This window comes from Cotesia glomerata, linkage group LG1, assembly GCF_020080835.1.
Source record: "Cotesia glomerata isolate CgM1 linkage group LG1, MPM_Cglom_v2.3, whole genome shotgun sequence".
Lineage (NCBI taxonomy): Eukaryota > Metazoa > Arthropoda > Insecta > Hymenoptera > Braconidae > Cotesia > Cotesia glomerata.
Window position 1 is genome coordinate 8,730,579 of NC_058158.1, and position 16,572 is coordinate 8,747,150.

Sequence of the window (16,572 nt, forward strand, 5' to 3'; positions counted from 1 at the left end):
ATATTTCTTCAACGTCACTGAAGTTACAGATTAACTTTTGTCACAAGTAATTTATGATATTAAATTTAAATATAAATTACATCTATGTAATTTCTAAATATACAAACGTTTTATCAAATTATAATACAAAACAAAAATATCATATGCAGTATTGTGAATCATAAATTATTGTGTACGTTAATTAAAGAGTAAAATGTAGTAAAATTTTATTATAAATAAATTCCGTACTTATATTACATATTATCGCGTAATTGTTTATTCTATTAAATCTTTTAAAAAACATTCCACTGTAATTTTTTTTACAGTATCAAGATTTACCATTTTTTTTCTAATTATATTTTTATTTTTTTAAAATTACAGATAGAAGTTTAATTCAAAAAATAATTGTACGATGACATGGCACTGCAATGGGACTACAAATCAAGAGATGATTGACAAATTAAAAGGTATTAAATAATAACATACAGTTATTTTATTTAATTGTTATTTTACATCGATTTATTTATTTCATGTTTTAAATGTTGAAAAAAAATCAAATCTCTCAATTTTTTATTTTTTAACAATTTATTCAGAATTATTAAAAAATAGTAAATAAAACATGCAAATAAAAACAGAAAATTATAAATTAAAAAAAATAGATTATAGTCAATTTAATGATATTAAAATTTTTTTAAATTTGATAATTTAAAAAAATTTTTTGACTTATAAATTATAATAAGAAAAATTTACTTAAAAAATTCTTTAGAAATTCTAAAAAATTGTAATTGCAATTTTTTTGAAATAATTTTTTAAAGTTCATTTTTCAAAAAAATTAAAAAATTGTCAAGTTTCTAAATTAGAACTAAAAAATATTTTTTTAAAAATTGCATTTATAGTTTTTCAAATTTTTTACAAATGAAATTTTTTTTTTCAATGAAAAAAAAATTCTAAAAATTGTAACTAAATTTTCATAATTAATTTTATGAAATCATACAATATTAATTTATAATTTTTTTTTTTTTTTATTAAAAATCATAGAATAATTTAATAATTATTAAATTCTATTTTTAGAAGTTATAAAAAATTGTAATTGCAATTTTTTAAAAATAATTTTCTAAAGTTAATTTTTCACGAAAAATCAAAAAATTGTTAAGTTTATAAAATTAAAACTAAAAAATATTTTTTAAAAAATTGCACTTATAGTTTTTCAAATTTTTTACAAATGAAATTTTTTTTAAAATTTTTTTCTAATAATTTTTTCAATAAAAAAAAGTTCTAAAAATTTTAACTTAATTTTATAAAATCATACAATATTTATTTATAATTTTTTTTCTTACTAAAAATCATAGAATAATTAAATAATTACAATAAAATTTTTCAGAAGCTAAAATTCTAACATCTGACACTGCAGAAGCGGCAATGATAGCAATCGACCGCGGAAAATACTGCCACGAGCCAGATCCTTATTTAGATCGTCCCCGAAGAATAGGATACAACGTAACAATCAGTGCTCCACACATGGTAATTTTCTTTTAACCATTTTATCAGTCAATTCATATTATAATATAATAAGTATTATATTATAATATATAATCATCGTTAAAGTCATCGACCAACTAAAAGACTTTACGTCAATTCATTAAAAAATAATTATTTTTAAATTACTCAACTATCACGTAGCGGGTCGAGATAAAAAATACATGATTGATAATTACATAAATGACCTATTATCTTATTTATGATTTATAATAAATGAAAAATAAATAAAGACTTATAAATATAATTCACAATATTTACGGTGTTGAGAGGACAATTACTATTACTTATTATTTTTTTTAAATTAAAATCTTTATTTTTAATTAATTTATTTTATTTTATTTTTAAAAATTTAATTAAATAATTTGAAAACTCACTAAAAAATGATTAATTAACAAGTAATAATTTTAAATCTTTTAATCAATAAAATATTTTACTCTTATCATTTTAAACAAGTAAACTATCACAAAATCAATGAGCAGTACGCTGATAAAAATTGATACTACGTTTATTAGCAAACATAAATAAATTAGGGCTAACAGGGTCACTGTATTATCTTAGCATGTCGCTATTGTTTGAACAAAAAATTATTTTATCATTAATCGGAAAATTTCCAAGATATAAAACCATTCATTATTAAAAAACATTTTCAAATCTTAATAGTGATAATAATAATTCATTATATTGTTTATTATTTCAGCATGCATACGCTTTGTCCTTCCTGAGCGATCAACTGAAAACAGGAGCACGTGCGTTGGACGTCGGATCTGGTTCTGGCTACCTGACAGCCTGTATGGCGAACATGGTCGGCCCAAAGGGCCGCGTTATTGGCATTGAACATATTCCCGAGTTGATTGAAATATCAATAAAAAATATTCAGAAGGATTGTCCGAATTTTATCGAGGAAGGACGCATTAAATTCGTTGGTAAATTTTTTTTATTTTTTTTTTTTTGGCTTTAAATTATTTTTAAAATTGTGTGATTTTTCCGAGTTTCGAATTTCTGTTCAATATTAATAACAGGTCATTGTAAATGAAACTTAGAGGCGGATGGAAGGGAAGGATATCCAACTGATAGTCCCTACGATGCTATTCACGTTGGTGCTGCTGCTGATTTTGTACCTGAGCAAGTAATTATCTTTTTATTTCGCTTTATTTTTTTTTTACTATGACAGACAAAATTTTTATTCAATGTATTAATTTGATTTATTTTCATAAAATTTAACAATTATTGTGTTACATAATTAAATAAAAAAATTAATCATAATTAATACATCATTAACAAATGACCTTGTATATTGTGAACTATTGACATTTTTAAAGATATAAGCTCATCCCGATGTTACACTCATCGAGGCCTTTCATTTGAATACCCACATCAATTTTTCATATATTTTATATATTTATAAATATGAATATATGAATATATGAAAAATATATCAAAATGCATGTGGGTACTCAAATGAAAGCTCTTCATGAGTATAACATCGGAATGAGTTTATATCTTTAAAAATGTCAATAATTTAAAACGTACAGTGCAATTTAACAAAAGTCATTATTTAGTCAAATATAGTGTCATTGGAAAGATCTTGACTTAAATTTGTGCCTTTTCAAGGTTTCATTTCATTCTCATCAATAGTCAATTTATTATGATAAGTATTTAGGCTGCATTCGAAAATGCTCCATCTCTAGATATATAATTAACAAATGACCTTTGATCTTGTGATATATTGACATTTTTAAAGATATAAACTCATCCCGATGTTACACTCATCGTGACCTTTCATTTGAGTACCCACATGCATTTTTGATATATTTTTCATATATATATATATATATATCACAAATGCATGTGGGTACTCAAATGAAAGCTCTTGTCGAGTATAATTAGTATAACATCGGAATGAGCTTATATCTTTAAAATATATATTATATATATGTATACATAAAAAATATATTAAAAATGAATGTGGGTACTCAAATGGAAGCTCTTGATGATTGTAACATCGAGATAAGCTTATATCTTTAAAAATGTCAATATTTACGAAACTACAGTGCAATTTAACAAAAGTTATTTTTTATAAAGCAAAATTTTAATTTTTTATGGTTCACAAGTCACAGCAGTCACATAGTGACTGCAAGGTTGCTAGTTAGATTGATTTATTTGCATAAGATCTGCCAGTTATTGTGTTACATAATTAGATGGTGAAATTAATTACAATTTTCCTAATTTGATATTAAATTTTTGATATTTTAAAAAAAAATTTATATCTATTTAAAATTACTTTAAAAATACTTTTATGATATTATATTATAATTATTTGTATTATAACTAAAAATTATTTTTAAAAATTCATTATTTTTTAAATGAATCATTAAATATTTAAAAATTAAATATAGCTGTTAAATTATTAAGTAACAGTTAGACTTTCTAATTATCTTTTTAACAAGATTTTTTAATAACACTTAAATTTTTTCCAATGTTAAAAATCTAATTATTAAATGATTATCTAAAAAATTAATTAGTATGTATTTTTTATAGTTAATTGAACAATTAGCACCAGGCGGTCGCATGATCATACCCGTGGTAGCAATGGAAGGATTTCAAAAATTTCAGGATCTCTTGCAAGTGGACAAACATCAAGATGGATCTATTACTCAAACGAAATTGATGCACGTTTCTTATGTGCCATTAACAGACCCTACGAGTCAATTACAAAATTAGATAATTAAATATTTTAATTTTTTTTTTTTATACAAAATAATTAAATTAGCAAAGTAGAAAATTTTAATTATTTTATTGTTAAAAAATACTAAAGTATAGATTGTATTATTAAATTTAAAATCTAGCAAATTTATTAAAAAAATTAAATTATAAATAGTAAATAAATTTAATCAATAAATATATTTTATTAATACAGTAATTTCTGTTTTTCTGACTGCGTAGAAAATTGAAGTCATAATGTTAAGAAAGTTATTGACTTCACAGCGTGTATTGCATTTGCGTAGACATTGTAAAAAAGGTCATTGGGATTATCATATTTCATGTGAAGCATAGATTGTACAATTATATTAATTTATTAAATTTACATTGAATGTTTATAAATATATCGTATATTGTTTTAAAAATTTGGAATGATAAACAAATTTTTTAACAATACAAAATTCATCGAGAAGGAACTTTGAATAGGTTGATGGCCAGCTAATAAAAAGATTATTAATCACTGATGAAACAAAGTTTACTTGATGTAAAAGTCGTTGAAAATATTTTTATTAAAAATTATCTTACTAACCAATGAAACATAAGCAGAACATGTTATAGAGTAAGAAGACAGGCTTCAAGCTCCGCAGAGTACTATTTACTTTAATTAAACAGTAAACTCTTCAGCTTGCAAGCAGTAGTAATAATATTTTTTAATACAATAATTTTTTTGCTTAAGTGATATTGTATTATATATTAATTTATATAATAATTGAAAAAACTTGATATAAGATAAATTGATCATTTTAAAGATGACGTTTGAGTCTGGTAAATCCCGACAATTTCTCGCAGCAGTTGTTGGTATGTTTTTAATTTTTATTTTTGAACTAAATGAAATTTGTGAGAGTAAAAAATGTATATTATTAAGGAAATAAGAAAAATTTTACTCCAGGATAGTCATGTGATAAAATCGTTTTTTTTTAGTGAAATTTAGTGTCATTGCAAAGGTCTTGACTTTAATTTGTGTCTTTTCAAGGTTTCATATCATTCTTACCGATAGTCAATTTATTATGATATTTAGGCTGCATTTGAAAATGCTCTATCTCTAGATACCTAATGAAGAAATGACCTTGTATCTTGTGAACTATTGATATTTTTAAAGATATAAGCTCATCTTGATGTTACATTCATCGAGACCTTTCATTTGAGTACCCACATCAATTTTTTATATATTTATATATATTATATATATGTATATATGAAAAATATATCAAAAATGAATATGGGTACTCAAATGAAAGCTCTTGATGAGTATAACCTCGGGATGAGCTTATATTTCAAAAAATATTATTAGTTGACAAGATAACATAGTCAGTTCTTAATTACTGACATTTTTTAAGATATAAGCTCATTCCGATGTTATACTCATCAAAAGCTTTCATTTGAGTACCCACATGCATTTTTGATATATTTTTTATATATAGATATATATAATATATATAACTATATGAAAAATTGATGTGGGTACTCAAATGAAAGCTCTTGATGAGTGTAACATCAGGATGAGCTTATATTTTTAAAAACGTCAATAGTTAATAAATTACAATGTAATTTAACAGATATCTTGTGAACTATTGATATTTTTAAAGATATAAGCTCACCCCGATATTACAATCATCAAGAGCTTTCAATTGAGTACCCACATCGATATTTCATATATTTATATATATTATATATATGTATATATGAAAAATATATGAAAATGCATGTGGGTACTCAAATGAAAGCTCTTGATGAGTGTAACATCGGGACGAGCTTATATCTTTAAAATATATATTATATATATGTATATATGAAAAATATATCAAAAATGTATGTGGGTACTCAAATGAAAGCTCTTGATGAGTGTATAATCGGGATGAGCTTATATCTTTAAAAACCTCAATATTTAAGAAAGTACAGTGCAATTTAACAAAAATCATTATTTTATAAAGTAAAATTTTATTTATTTATAGTTCACAAGTCACATAGTGACTGCAAGGTTGCAAATTTTTCTTATAAGCTTATTAATTAATTTTTCAGTGAATTTATCAGCACTATTACATGGCTTGGCAATTGGATGGCCTTCACCAACAATGCCTCGTCTCCAAAGTCCAGAAACACCTGTTGGAAACGAACCTTTGTCGGACTATCAAGTTTCCTGGTTAAATAGTGTCGTATATATAGGATCACTCACTGTCTTACCAATTTGCAGATATGTATCCGAAAATTATGGACGAAAAAGAGTTGGCTATCTAATAACAGTGCCTCTAATGACCTGCTGGATTCTCACTTTATCAGCGACTAATTTTTGGCACTTACTTGTTGCTCGCTACCTAGCTGGTGTCGGCGGGACAACAAGTCTCTTTTTAACACCTATTTACGTGTCAGAGATCTCCGGTGACAGTATCAGAGGACAACTAGGAAGTATCTTCATGTTCTCACTTAAATTTGGAATTTTACTCGGTTATATTATCGGTGCATTTTTGTCGTATCATTTATTCGCTGTGTGCGCACTTTTTATGTGTTTTCTTTATTTTTTGTGCTTCAATTTTCTGCCAGAAACTCCCATTTATCTTCTAAGGAATGAAAAAGAAGTTGCGAGCACCGAGTAAATTCATTTTTTCATTTTTAATAATATATTTTTAACTAATATTTATAAATAAAATTTATCTTGCAGGTCTTTAATGTGGTTGAAGAATAATGACACAACTGCAGTTGAACGTGAATTATCTCGGATGAAAATTTTTGTAGAAAAAAATTATAATGCTAAAAATACTGTAAGTTTGAAAGATTTATTCCGTGATAAAGGCACTATTAAAGCTTTTATAATTGCGATGACACTATTGTGCGGCCAACAAACTTGCGGAATTATGATTGTTGTAAGTATTTTTTTGAAGTAATAATTAATTTATTAATAATCATGATGATACTGAAATTATAAAATATCTAACAATTTAAATTCTTCTAACAAATTAATTATTCAAAAAAAAGAAGTATTTTTTTTTTATTTTATAAATTTTATATTTTATTTTATTATATTTATATATATTTTTTTATTATAATTGTTAGATTTCTATAAGTTTCATCATTATCATATTAATAATTAGTAATACTAAAGTTAGCCGGCTTTTTTAATTTTTTTATTTTTCATTAATTTTTTATTTATATTATAATTATTGTAATGAAAAAAAGATAGCAATTTGCTAAATAAAGAATGTTATTATTAATTAAATTAGAATAAAAAAATATTTTTAAAAATTGCACTTACAATTTTTCAAGTTTTTTTACAAATGAACTTTAAAAAAATTTTTTTATAATAATTAAAAAAAAAAAAAAATCTAAATTTTTTTTTTTATTGAAAAAATTGTTATAAAAAAATTAAGAAAAAATTTCAATTATAAAAAACTTAAAAAACTGTAAGTACACGGAAATAACAATATGACACTGGATATCATCCCAGATTATATTGAGTAAAAAAAAATTTCAGATAGTAGCTAGTATAATCCAGATTACAGTGAGTATAATCCAGATATCACGCAGTATAATCTGAATTTTTCTAGCTACTGTCTGAAATTTTTTTTCACCACAGATATCACTGAGTATAATCTGGGATGATATCCAGTGTCATCTTGTTCTTTCCGTGTACAATTTAAAAAAAATGTTTTTTTGTCCAAATTTTATTAATAATAAAAAAAAAAAAAAAAATTTCATTTGTAAAAAACTGTAAGTGCAATTTAAAAAAAATTTTTTTTTGTCTTTATTTTATAAATAAAAAAAAAAAAACAAAAAAAATTAAAAACGTCGGCTATCTTAACTTTCATTAATAATTATGATGATGATGATTGATACTAAAATCAGCTGACATATGTCATTTTTTTTTAATTTTTATAAAAAAAAAAATTTTTCATGGTAATTTTTTTTTTAATTTTTAAATGTCGAATTTCCCTGAATAAAAAAAAAAAGTATTGAGACAAAGACAAAGAAAAAAGTATTGAAAAGTATTGGATTGACTAGAAAACCAATACTTTTCAATACTTTTTTCTTTGTCTTAATACTTTTTTTTTATCAGGGTTTTTAATTATAATTTATTTTTTTAAAAAAATAAAAAAAAATGACAGATGTTTAATTTCAGTATCATGATTAATAAAAATAAAATTAATAAAAAAAATCTGATTACTTTAGCTGGCATACACGGCAAAAATTTTCGAAATGGCAGGAAGTACATTGCATCCAAACATATGCGCAATTATAATTGGCTGTATCCAAATAATAAGCTGCTGGTTGTCGATACTGCTGATGGAACGAGCTGGAAGAAAAACATTGATATCAATTTCATGTATAGGAATTGTAATATGCAATTGTATTTTAGGAGTATTTTTTTACCTCAAGTATCACTCGTATGACGTGTCCTCAGTAAATTGGCTGCCTCTAATAGCACTTTCAGCATTTTCAATATTATATTGCCTTGGTATGGGCCCAGCACCTTTTGTTGTTATGTCCGAAATATTTAGCTCCGATATTTCTGCACTCGCTTCTTCCATCGCTCTTCTTTTTATGGGTCTGATGGGTTTCATTAATATGAAAACTTTTCCTTTTCTTGTTGATTTAATAGGAATACACAGTAATTTCTTCTTATCTGCTTTGGTTGGTTTACTTACTCTTATTGTAATTACTTGCATGTTACCAGAAACCAAAGGAAGAAGCTTACAATTTATTATTCATGAACTAAATGGCATAACTGAACATTCGAGAGTCAGTAAATCAATTAAAGGAAAAATTTCAAACCGAACATTAAGTAAAAAAAAAGAAATTAAATAATTAAAAAATTTTTAAGATTATTATTTTATTTTATAGTAATTTATTAATAAAGAAAATTTTTTAAATATCTTTATAAAACATTTTATTTGTAAATAAAACTAATAGAACTAAAAGGACTCTTTGCTGACGACAAATATGCTTATCTTCATTTTAACCATTCTCAATTGAATGATGCAGCAAACAAACTTATGTCTGATGGTAATGCGATAATTGACTGGGCAAAGGAAGTCGGTCTTGAAGTAAATTTTCATAAAACTAAAGTTATGATATTAGGGAGTAATAAAAAACTAAGAAATCTGAACAACTGGGATTTGCCTTAAATTATAATTGATGGTAATATTATACCTTATGTAAACTCAACCAAACATTTGGACACACACCTAACTAATAATCTCTCTTGTGTAACGTCCACGTTTTCAAAAATTATAAAAATAAATAATTTATTTGTCCCCGGCTCGAAATTTGCTCGCCGGAGTCCAGGGTCATAAACGGGGATTACATTATCAATAACAAAATATAAACCAAACACTTCATTTTAAATAAATCAAAGAAAAAGGAAAACCTCTTTATTGGCCTGATCATGTTAAAAAACGATATAAACAATATAAACAAATTAAACAATATAAACAATATATTAGAACACTCTTTTCACACATATTCGCGGTTCAAAATCGCGAACTAACTGTCAAGAGCTGGTTCCCCGCTTCCCCAGGAGACTAGCCGTCACCCCTGGGCCTAAACCTCTACCCCGAGAGCGAATGGAGAGTGTCCTCTTCGCCCCCACCTACACGGCTTATGATCACCTACCGTACCTCTGCTGAAGGCTTCGGCACGGGGAGAAGCACTTTCATCCGGTCGGTTCATGATACTTACCTGGGCCTTGGTCAGACTCCAGGTAGAGTATCATCCTCTGGAATTACTTGGTGAAGAGTATTCGCCCGAGTAATTCTCCCGAGAAAGAACTGCTTGCTTTATCGAGCCAAATTTTGGCGTTTATCATTTTTCCCCCAACTCTCTTGTAACGAACCGGAAGGGTCGTTTTAGATACCTGTCCGGTGCCCTCGAACTAGCATTCAAAAATAATTATTTATTATTTTAATCGTAATTTCCTTCATTTTCTATCCATTCGTCTCGCCAAATTCTAAGTTTTTATTTTCGAAACTCAATTCTTTATTATTTTAATCGTAATTTCCTTCATTCTCTATCCATTCGTTTCGTCAAATTCACAATTCTTTATTATTTTAATCGCAATTTCTTTCATTATATATCCATTCGTTGATTTTCCATACTAAATTGTCCTCGGGACTTATAAAATCTTCGCTTACCTAAATTATTTCTTACAAAATAATAATCGTCATTTCTTTCATTTTATATCCATTCATCACTTTCCCATACTAAATCTTGTTCGGAACTTAGAATAAATTGCCCAGTCTTTTAATTTCTTTTACAATTAATTCGCTCGGCTTCGTAATAATTTCTCACACGCTTAATTTCTTAATTTAATCATACCTTCAGTAACAATAATATAAAATTATTAACTAAATAAATACAATAATTAAATAATAATCGCCGCACTAATAACAATAATTGTTTCTATTAATTTTTAAGTAATTAATAAAAAATAAACTAAAATACTCAAATACAAAAAGTAAAATTTGGGTCATACATGGGATATCCATGTGGCTTACATTACTCGTAAGGTCTATGGTACATTAAATTGTCTAATACACAGAAGAAACATACTCTCTACTTCAACGCGTAAACTACTAGTCATGACTACCATAATTCCAATTGTTGAATACTGTTCCATAGTTTTGATTGACTTATCCAAAAGGCTAGACTACAAACTTCAACGTCTTATAAACAATACCATCAGATTCATCTTTAATTTAAGACGAGATGAACATATCACTCCCTACAGGCATTCATTAAACTGGCTCACGGTTAAATCTAAACGAATGTACTCGTTAGCGTGCTTCATCTACAAACTTCTAAAATCAGGTGAACCAAAGTTCCTTAGAAGTCTCTTCATTGAAGAATCCACAGATATTAGAAGATCGGAAAGAATTGCTGCTAAACAAATCAATGTGTCTTTTAAAATGGCAAACTTCTTAACTACTACTTTTGAACATTCCTTCGTAGTTTCTGCGATCAGAATTTGGAGGGAATTACCATTTGAAGTCACAAATTCACTTAGCTTAAATTCTTTTAAAACTAGTACTTTTGAATTCTTCATGAAACGTGAACGAGATAATGAATCTTAATTTCAAACTTTTAAAGAAGACAATGAATCCTAATTTTCAAACCTTTGATATTCATTTACACATTTCTGTTACATGAGTTTATCATTCTAGATCATCTCAGATTATCATCTTATATAATTTGTATAATTTGTACCATTGAGTTTAACGCTTAAATTTTTAATGCTCAATTTTTATACTCAAATTTATTAGTAGATTTTATAAAAATCTAACTATTGCAGCCGTCCTCATGGCGCAACTTAAAAAAAATTTAGTCGTTTTCTGACTTAGTTTGTCGAGCTGAGTCAGAAAATGTATATAGTTCAAAAGTTTATATATGTATGTATTTATATATATATATATATATATATATATATATATATATATATATATATATATATATATATATATATATATATATATATATATATATATATATTATATATATTATATATGTATATATATTATATATGTATATATATTATATATATATATATATATATATATATATATATATATATATATGTATGTATTTATATATATATATATATTTATACGATATAACGCGGCTTGTCAGCACGATAGCGTTTTCAATTTATAACCGATTCTTCTCAAACTCAACATGCTTTATCTATCGATCAAGACCAAGATTAAGTTCGAAGATGAGCTTAATCGGGCGAGTAATTTGGAAATGACAGGATTTTGAAATTTTGAAAATCGTAAAAATTGATGTTTTTACTGCTTCAACTTGATATAATTACTGATCGAGACAAGATATCAAAATTCGGTAAAATGCATCGTAAAGCTCTTTTAATAAGCTTCAATTTCCATTACTCAGAAGTGGTAATAGCCTCAATATTACTCCTCTTAGAGTTCGTTTAATAAAACAGTTTTACTGTTGCAGCCGTTTTAGAATTATTGTCTGCATCATAGCTTAGTCATGATGTAAATTCAATAATTACGATAATGATTAGTCTTTCGTGTAATGTTTTCAGGTAATTCGTCAGTAAATATGTCACAAATTAGTTCTATATATTGTTTTTTTCAATTAAAATTTTATCCGGTTTCAAACATCTGATTGATTTGCAAATTGTTGTTCCTAAGCAGTTATTTAAAATTTGGTCATTTATAATTCAAATTTTATAATCTTTGCAATTCTTTGAGAAACTTTTTCTTCAAAAGTTAATTTTTTTTCCAAAATTTGTTCTAAATAGTTTTAAATTTATTATTGACTTTTGTTTTTAATTCATAAATTAAGTTATACATTATTAGTGTTATTATATTATTTTATTAAAAATCAATTTTCTTTATTTGAAAAATCTACTTCCATTTCGGCTGCCGAATGGCCTTTTTTTTTTCTTTTATTTGTCATAATTTTATTCCATATTTTAAGTAAAGTAAAGAAAAACGATCAATTCTTAATATCTAATATTTTTGAAATTTTATATTTTCATTAGTCATACGTGTACTTTTATTGTAACTCTTTTTGTATACTTTTGCCATCGGGCTATACTGCCTTGGCATTGAAATTAAATAATAAACTAGTATACGTTGCGCGCGCAAGCGCGCGTGTGAATTTAGTATGGAATTATCTATATTTTCATACTTATGATATATTTGACCAATCACGTTACGAATAGTTTGTCTAATTGTGTATATTTTCATATTTTTCATCTAAATTATAAGAGTGGATATATTTGACCAATCACGTTACGAATAGTTTGTCTAATTGTGTATATTTTCATATTTTTCATCTAAATTATAAGAGTGGATAAATAATATTATTTTTAGGTTTAATTTCTTTTTGTAATAATAAAAACACTGAGGTTAAGAAATAAAATTTTTTTATAATTTTATATCAATTAAATTAATAATAATAAAGTTAGCCGACATTTTTAATTTTTTTATTTTGCTTAATTTATTCAATTATAACTCAAAAAATTTCACTTACAGTTTTTGAAGATTTTAACAAATGAAAAAAATTTTTTTATAATTATTCTTTAATAAAAAAAAATCATAAAAATTTTTAGATGTCAGCTAACTTTATTTTCATATTAAATTAATGAAAATTAAGTCAACAATTTTTTATTTTTTTTATTAATTAAAAATTATAACTAAAAAACTATTTTTAAAAATTCAACAGATTTTTTTTTTTAATTTTCTACATGTGAAAATTTTTTTTTAATTTTTTAAAAATTATTTTTCAATAAAATAAATTATTAAAATTTTCCAATGTCGGCTAATTTAATTTTCATAATTTTTTTTATTGTTATTCATTTTTTATAAGTACTTAAAAAATTAATTTTTTCAGATATTTAATAATTTTTGTAAAAAATAACGGCAAAAAAATGACGTAGAATTTTCAAAAATTAAAAATGTAATTTTTGATTGTTAAAAACAAATTTTTAAATTTCTTCAATTACTTTAGAGTCGGCAATAAAGTTTTCATTATAAAATTAATATTTCTAAGTGACCTCTGGCTGTCAAGTTTTACAAAACAATCACAACAAAGAATCACAATTGTATTAAACGAGATTAAAATAAAAATAAATTAATAACTGGTGAATTTAATTTTTATACTTTTTTAATTTTTTTATCATTTTTATTGATGGCTTCATTTGGAAGATACAATGGCCGATCTAATCAAGAGCTTGTCAATTACCTTAAACGTAAGTAAATAAATAAGTATTGTGGTTATTATTAATACTGAAATTATGAGACTTCTGATAAATTTTATAATTTTTTTTAACAAATAAATTATTGAAAAAAAAAATTATCCTTATAGAAGCTCTAAAAAATTATAAATGAGATTTTTTTAAAGTAATTATTAAAAAAAAAAAAAGTAATAAAATCGACAAGTATCTGCTAACTTCAATTTCATATTATTTAAATTAATACAATATGTTTATGTTATATTTTTATTTCAGGATCAGGAATTATTAAGTCTGATCGTGTGTTTGAAGCAATGAGTTCTGTTGATCGTGCTAAGTACGTAGTTAGAGGAAACCCGTATGCCGATTCACCTCAAGGTATTGGTTATGGCGTGACAATAAGTGCTCCACACATGGTCAGTATTTTGTTTTAATAATTACTAAAAGATTATACTGAAATCTGGAATTTCTTTTTTAATTTTTATAACAATTCAATTATAAAAAAAATATTTTTAAAAATTCGTATTTATAATTTTTTTCATAAAAATTAATTTAACCAGATATTTGACAATTTATAAAAATTAAATTAGCTGACATTTGAAGATTTTAATAATTTTTTTTATTGAAAAAATTATTAAGAAAAAAATGAGAGAAAAAATTGACTTGTAGAAATTTGAAAAAAATTAAAAATGCTATTTTTTAAAATAATTATTTGGGAACAAATTTGTTTGATAAAAAAAATTAAATAATGGTCAAGTAATTGATAACTTTAATGTTATTTTTTTGTTAATTTCTACACGTGGATTTTTTTTACTAAATTTTTTTATAATAATTTAATTTTTATAATAATTTAATTTTTATAAAAATATACGAAAAAAATGAGAGAAAAAATTGACTTGTAGAAATTAAAAAAAAAATTAAAAATGCTATTTTTTAAAATAATTATTTGGAAACAAATTTGTTTGTTAAAAAAAATTAAATAATGGTCAAGTAATTGATAATTTTAATGTTATTTTTTTGTTAATTTCTACACGTGGATTTTTTTTACTAAATTTTTTTATAATAATTTAATTTTTATAAAAATATACGAAAAAAATGAGAGAAAAAATTGACTTGTAGAAATTAAAAAAAAAATTAAAAATGCTATTTTTTAAAATAATTATTTGGAAAAAAATTTGTTTGTTAAAAAAAATTAAATAATGGTCAAGTAATTGATAATTTTAATGTTATTTTTTTATTAATTTCTAAATGTGGATTTTTTTTACTAAGTTTTTTTATAATAATTTAATTTTTATAAAAATATAAAAAAAATTGTAAAATATCTGTTAATTTCATTGTAAAAAATATCATTATAAAGATTAACAATTCAGAAAAACAAAAGATTATTTTTTAGCACGCTTATGCATTGGAGTATCTTGAAGACAAATTAAAAAATGGAAAACGCGCACTGGATGTTGGTTCAGGTTCTGGATATTTAACAGCATGCATGGGAACGATGGTTGGTCCTGATGGAGTTGCCGTAGGTATTGATCATATCTCTGAGCTCCAAGCTCTTGCTACCCGCAACATCAAAGCTGATAAGCCAGAATTACTTGAAAGTGGTCGAGTAAAATTAATCGGTAAGCTTTAATTCTTCAAAAGCATTTTTTAAATTAACTATTTAATAAAATTTTATTTTAAATAATTGCTTATAGTTGGAGATGGAAGACAAGGGTATCCAAATGATGCACCGTACGATGTTATTCACGTTGGAGCAGCAGCCAAAGAAACACCATACGCGGTAACTATAATACTATTAATTACTTTTAACTAAAATTAATTGTTCTTCATCAAGACAGTTTAATTAAATAAAAAAACGTAAGAGTTAATATTATTTAATTTAATAGTAAATAAATTGAATTATTTTGCAGCTAATTGATCAATTAGCACCAGGAGGTCGTTTAATAGTACCGATAGGTCCCGAAGGTGCTGACCAAAAACTCGTACAAATTGATAAAACAATCAATGGAGACATACAACAACGATCGTTAATGGGAGTCGTTTATGTACCTTTGACTGATAAAGAACGACAATATTCATGAAATAAGTGTTTGCTTCAATAAATTATTCTATTTTTTTTTTTGATACAATTCATTGATATTTAATTAAAGCAATGCTCAATATTTAGAAAAAAAATTTTATTTTTTTCTCTAAAATTTTACTGAGATTTAATCACTTTGTTTTTTTCAAAAAATTTTAGCGGCCTAAAATTTAAGCTATTTTAAAAATTTTATTTATATATGAAGGTAATGACTAATGCTTTCAAATTTTTTTACACTTATTCTATTACTTATCAACTACACAAAAATGAAAATCAAAACAAAGAAAAAATTTTTTTTAATTAGAAAAATGCAGCTGAGGTTCCCCTCTCCAAAAAAAAAATGGATCTAACTGGTGCTTGTCGATTGATCTCTCCCTCTAATCTGAAATAAAGAAAAATGACGGATTTTTAATTAGTATAAGTATAGTTATCGTCGGTACCAGAATGAAAAAAAAAAAAAAAAATATTTGACAAAATGGCGCGTAGTTAAAGTACGAATCTGAAACTCGTTTTCAAAAAATACTTT

The 16,572-nt window shown here is 24.5% G+C and overlaps 3 protein-coding genes and 1 long non-coding RNA gene across 5 annotated transcripts in view; all 4 read left to right on the forward strand.

Moving 5' to 3' along the window:
* LOC123269113 (protein-L-isoaspartate(D-aspartate) O-methyltransferase-like) overlaps positions 1-4,313 on the forward strand; it is a 111,692-nt gene extending 107,379 nt beyond the window's left edge. For both annotated transcript variants that reach the window (XM_044734654.1, XM_044734647.1), the window contains 5 exons: positions 361-446; positions 1,361-1,500; positions 2,216-2,441; positions 2,559-2,644; positions 4,057-4,313. In XM_044734654.1, coding sequence (XP_044590589.1) covers positions 392-446; positions 1,361-1,500; positions 2,216-2,441; positions 2,559-2,644; positions 4,057-4,239 — 690 coding nt within the window. In that variant the 5' untranslated portion in view covers positions 361-391 and the 3' untranslated portion in view covers positions 4,240-4,313. The remainder of the gene's footprint in view (positions 1-360; positions 447-1,360; positions 1,501-2,215; positions 2,442-2,558; positions 2,645-4,056) is intronic.
* Positions 4,314-4,630: 317 nt separating this feature from the next.
* On the forward strand, positions 4,631-9,471 carry LOC123269081 (facilitated trehalose transporter Tret1-like). Its single transcript, XM_044734604.1, has 4 exons — positions 4,631-5,076; positions 6,298-6,865; positions 6,935-7,136; positions 8,440-9,471. The coding sequence occupies exons 1-4, from the start codon at positions 5,028-5,030 to the stop codon at positions 9,073-9,075; spliced, it is 1,455 nt and encodes a 484-aa protein (XP_044590539.1). The 5' UTR covers positions 4,631-5,027; the 3' UTR covers positions 9,076-9,471.
* A 1,277-nt stretch (positions 9,472-10,748) lies between these two features.
* LOC123269163 lies at positions 10,749-11,077 on the forward strand. The gene is made up of 2 exons (XR_006510353.1): positions 10,749-10,929; positions 10,970-11,077. It is a non-coding gene; the product is annotated as an uncharacterized LOC123269163 (long non-coding RNA).
* Positions 11,078-13,814: 2,737 nt separating this feature from the next.
* On the forward strand, positions 13,815-16,072 carry LOC123269125 (protein-L-isoaspartate(D-aspartate) O-methyltransferase). The gene is made up of 5 exons (XM_044734667.1): positions 13,815-13,984; positions 14,243-14,382; positions 15,360-15,585; positions 15,661-15,746; positions 15,877-16,072. Exons 1-5 carry the CDS (start codon positions 13,924-13,926, stop codon positions 16,045-16,047), a joined length of 684 nt encoding a protein of 227 aa, XP_044590602.1. The 5' UTR covers positions 13,815-13,923; the 3' UTR covers positions 16,048-16,072.
* The last annotated feature ends 500 nt before the right edge of the window (positions 16,073-16,572 follow it).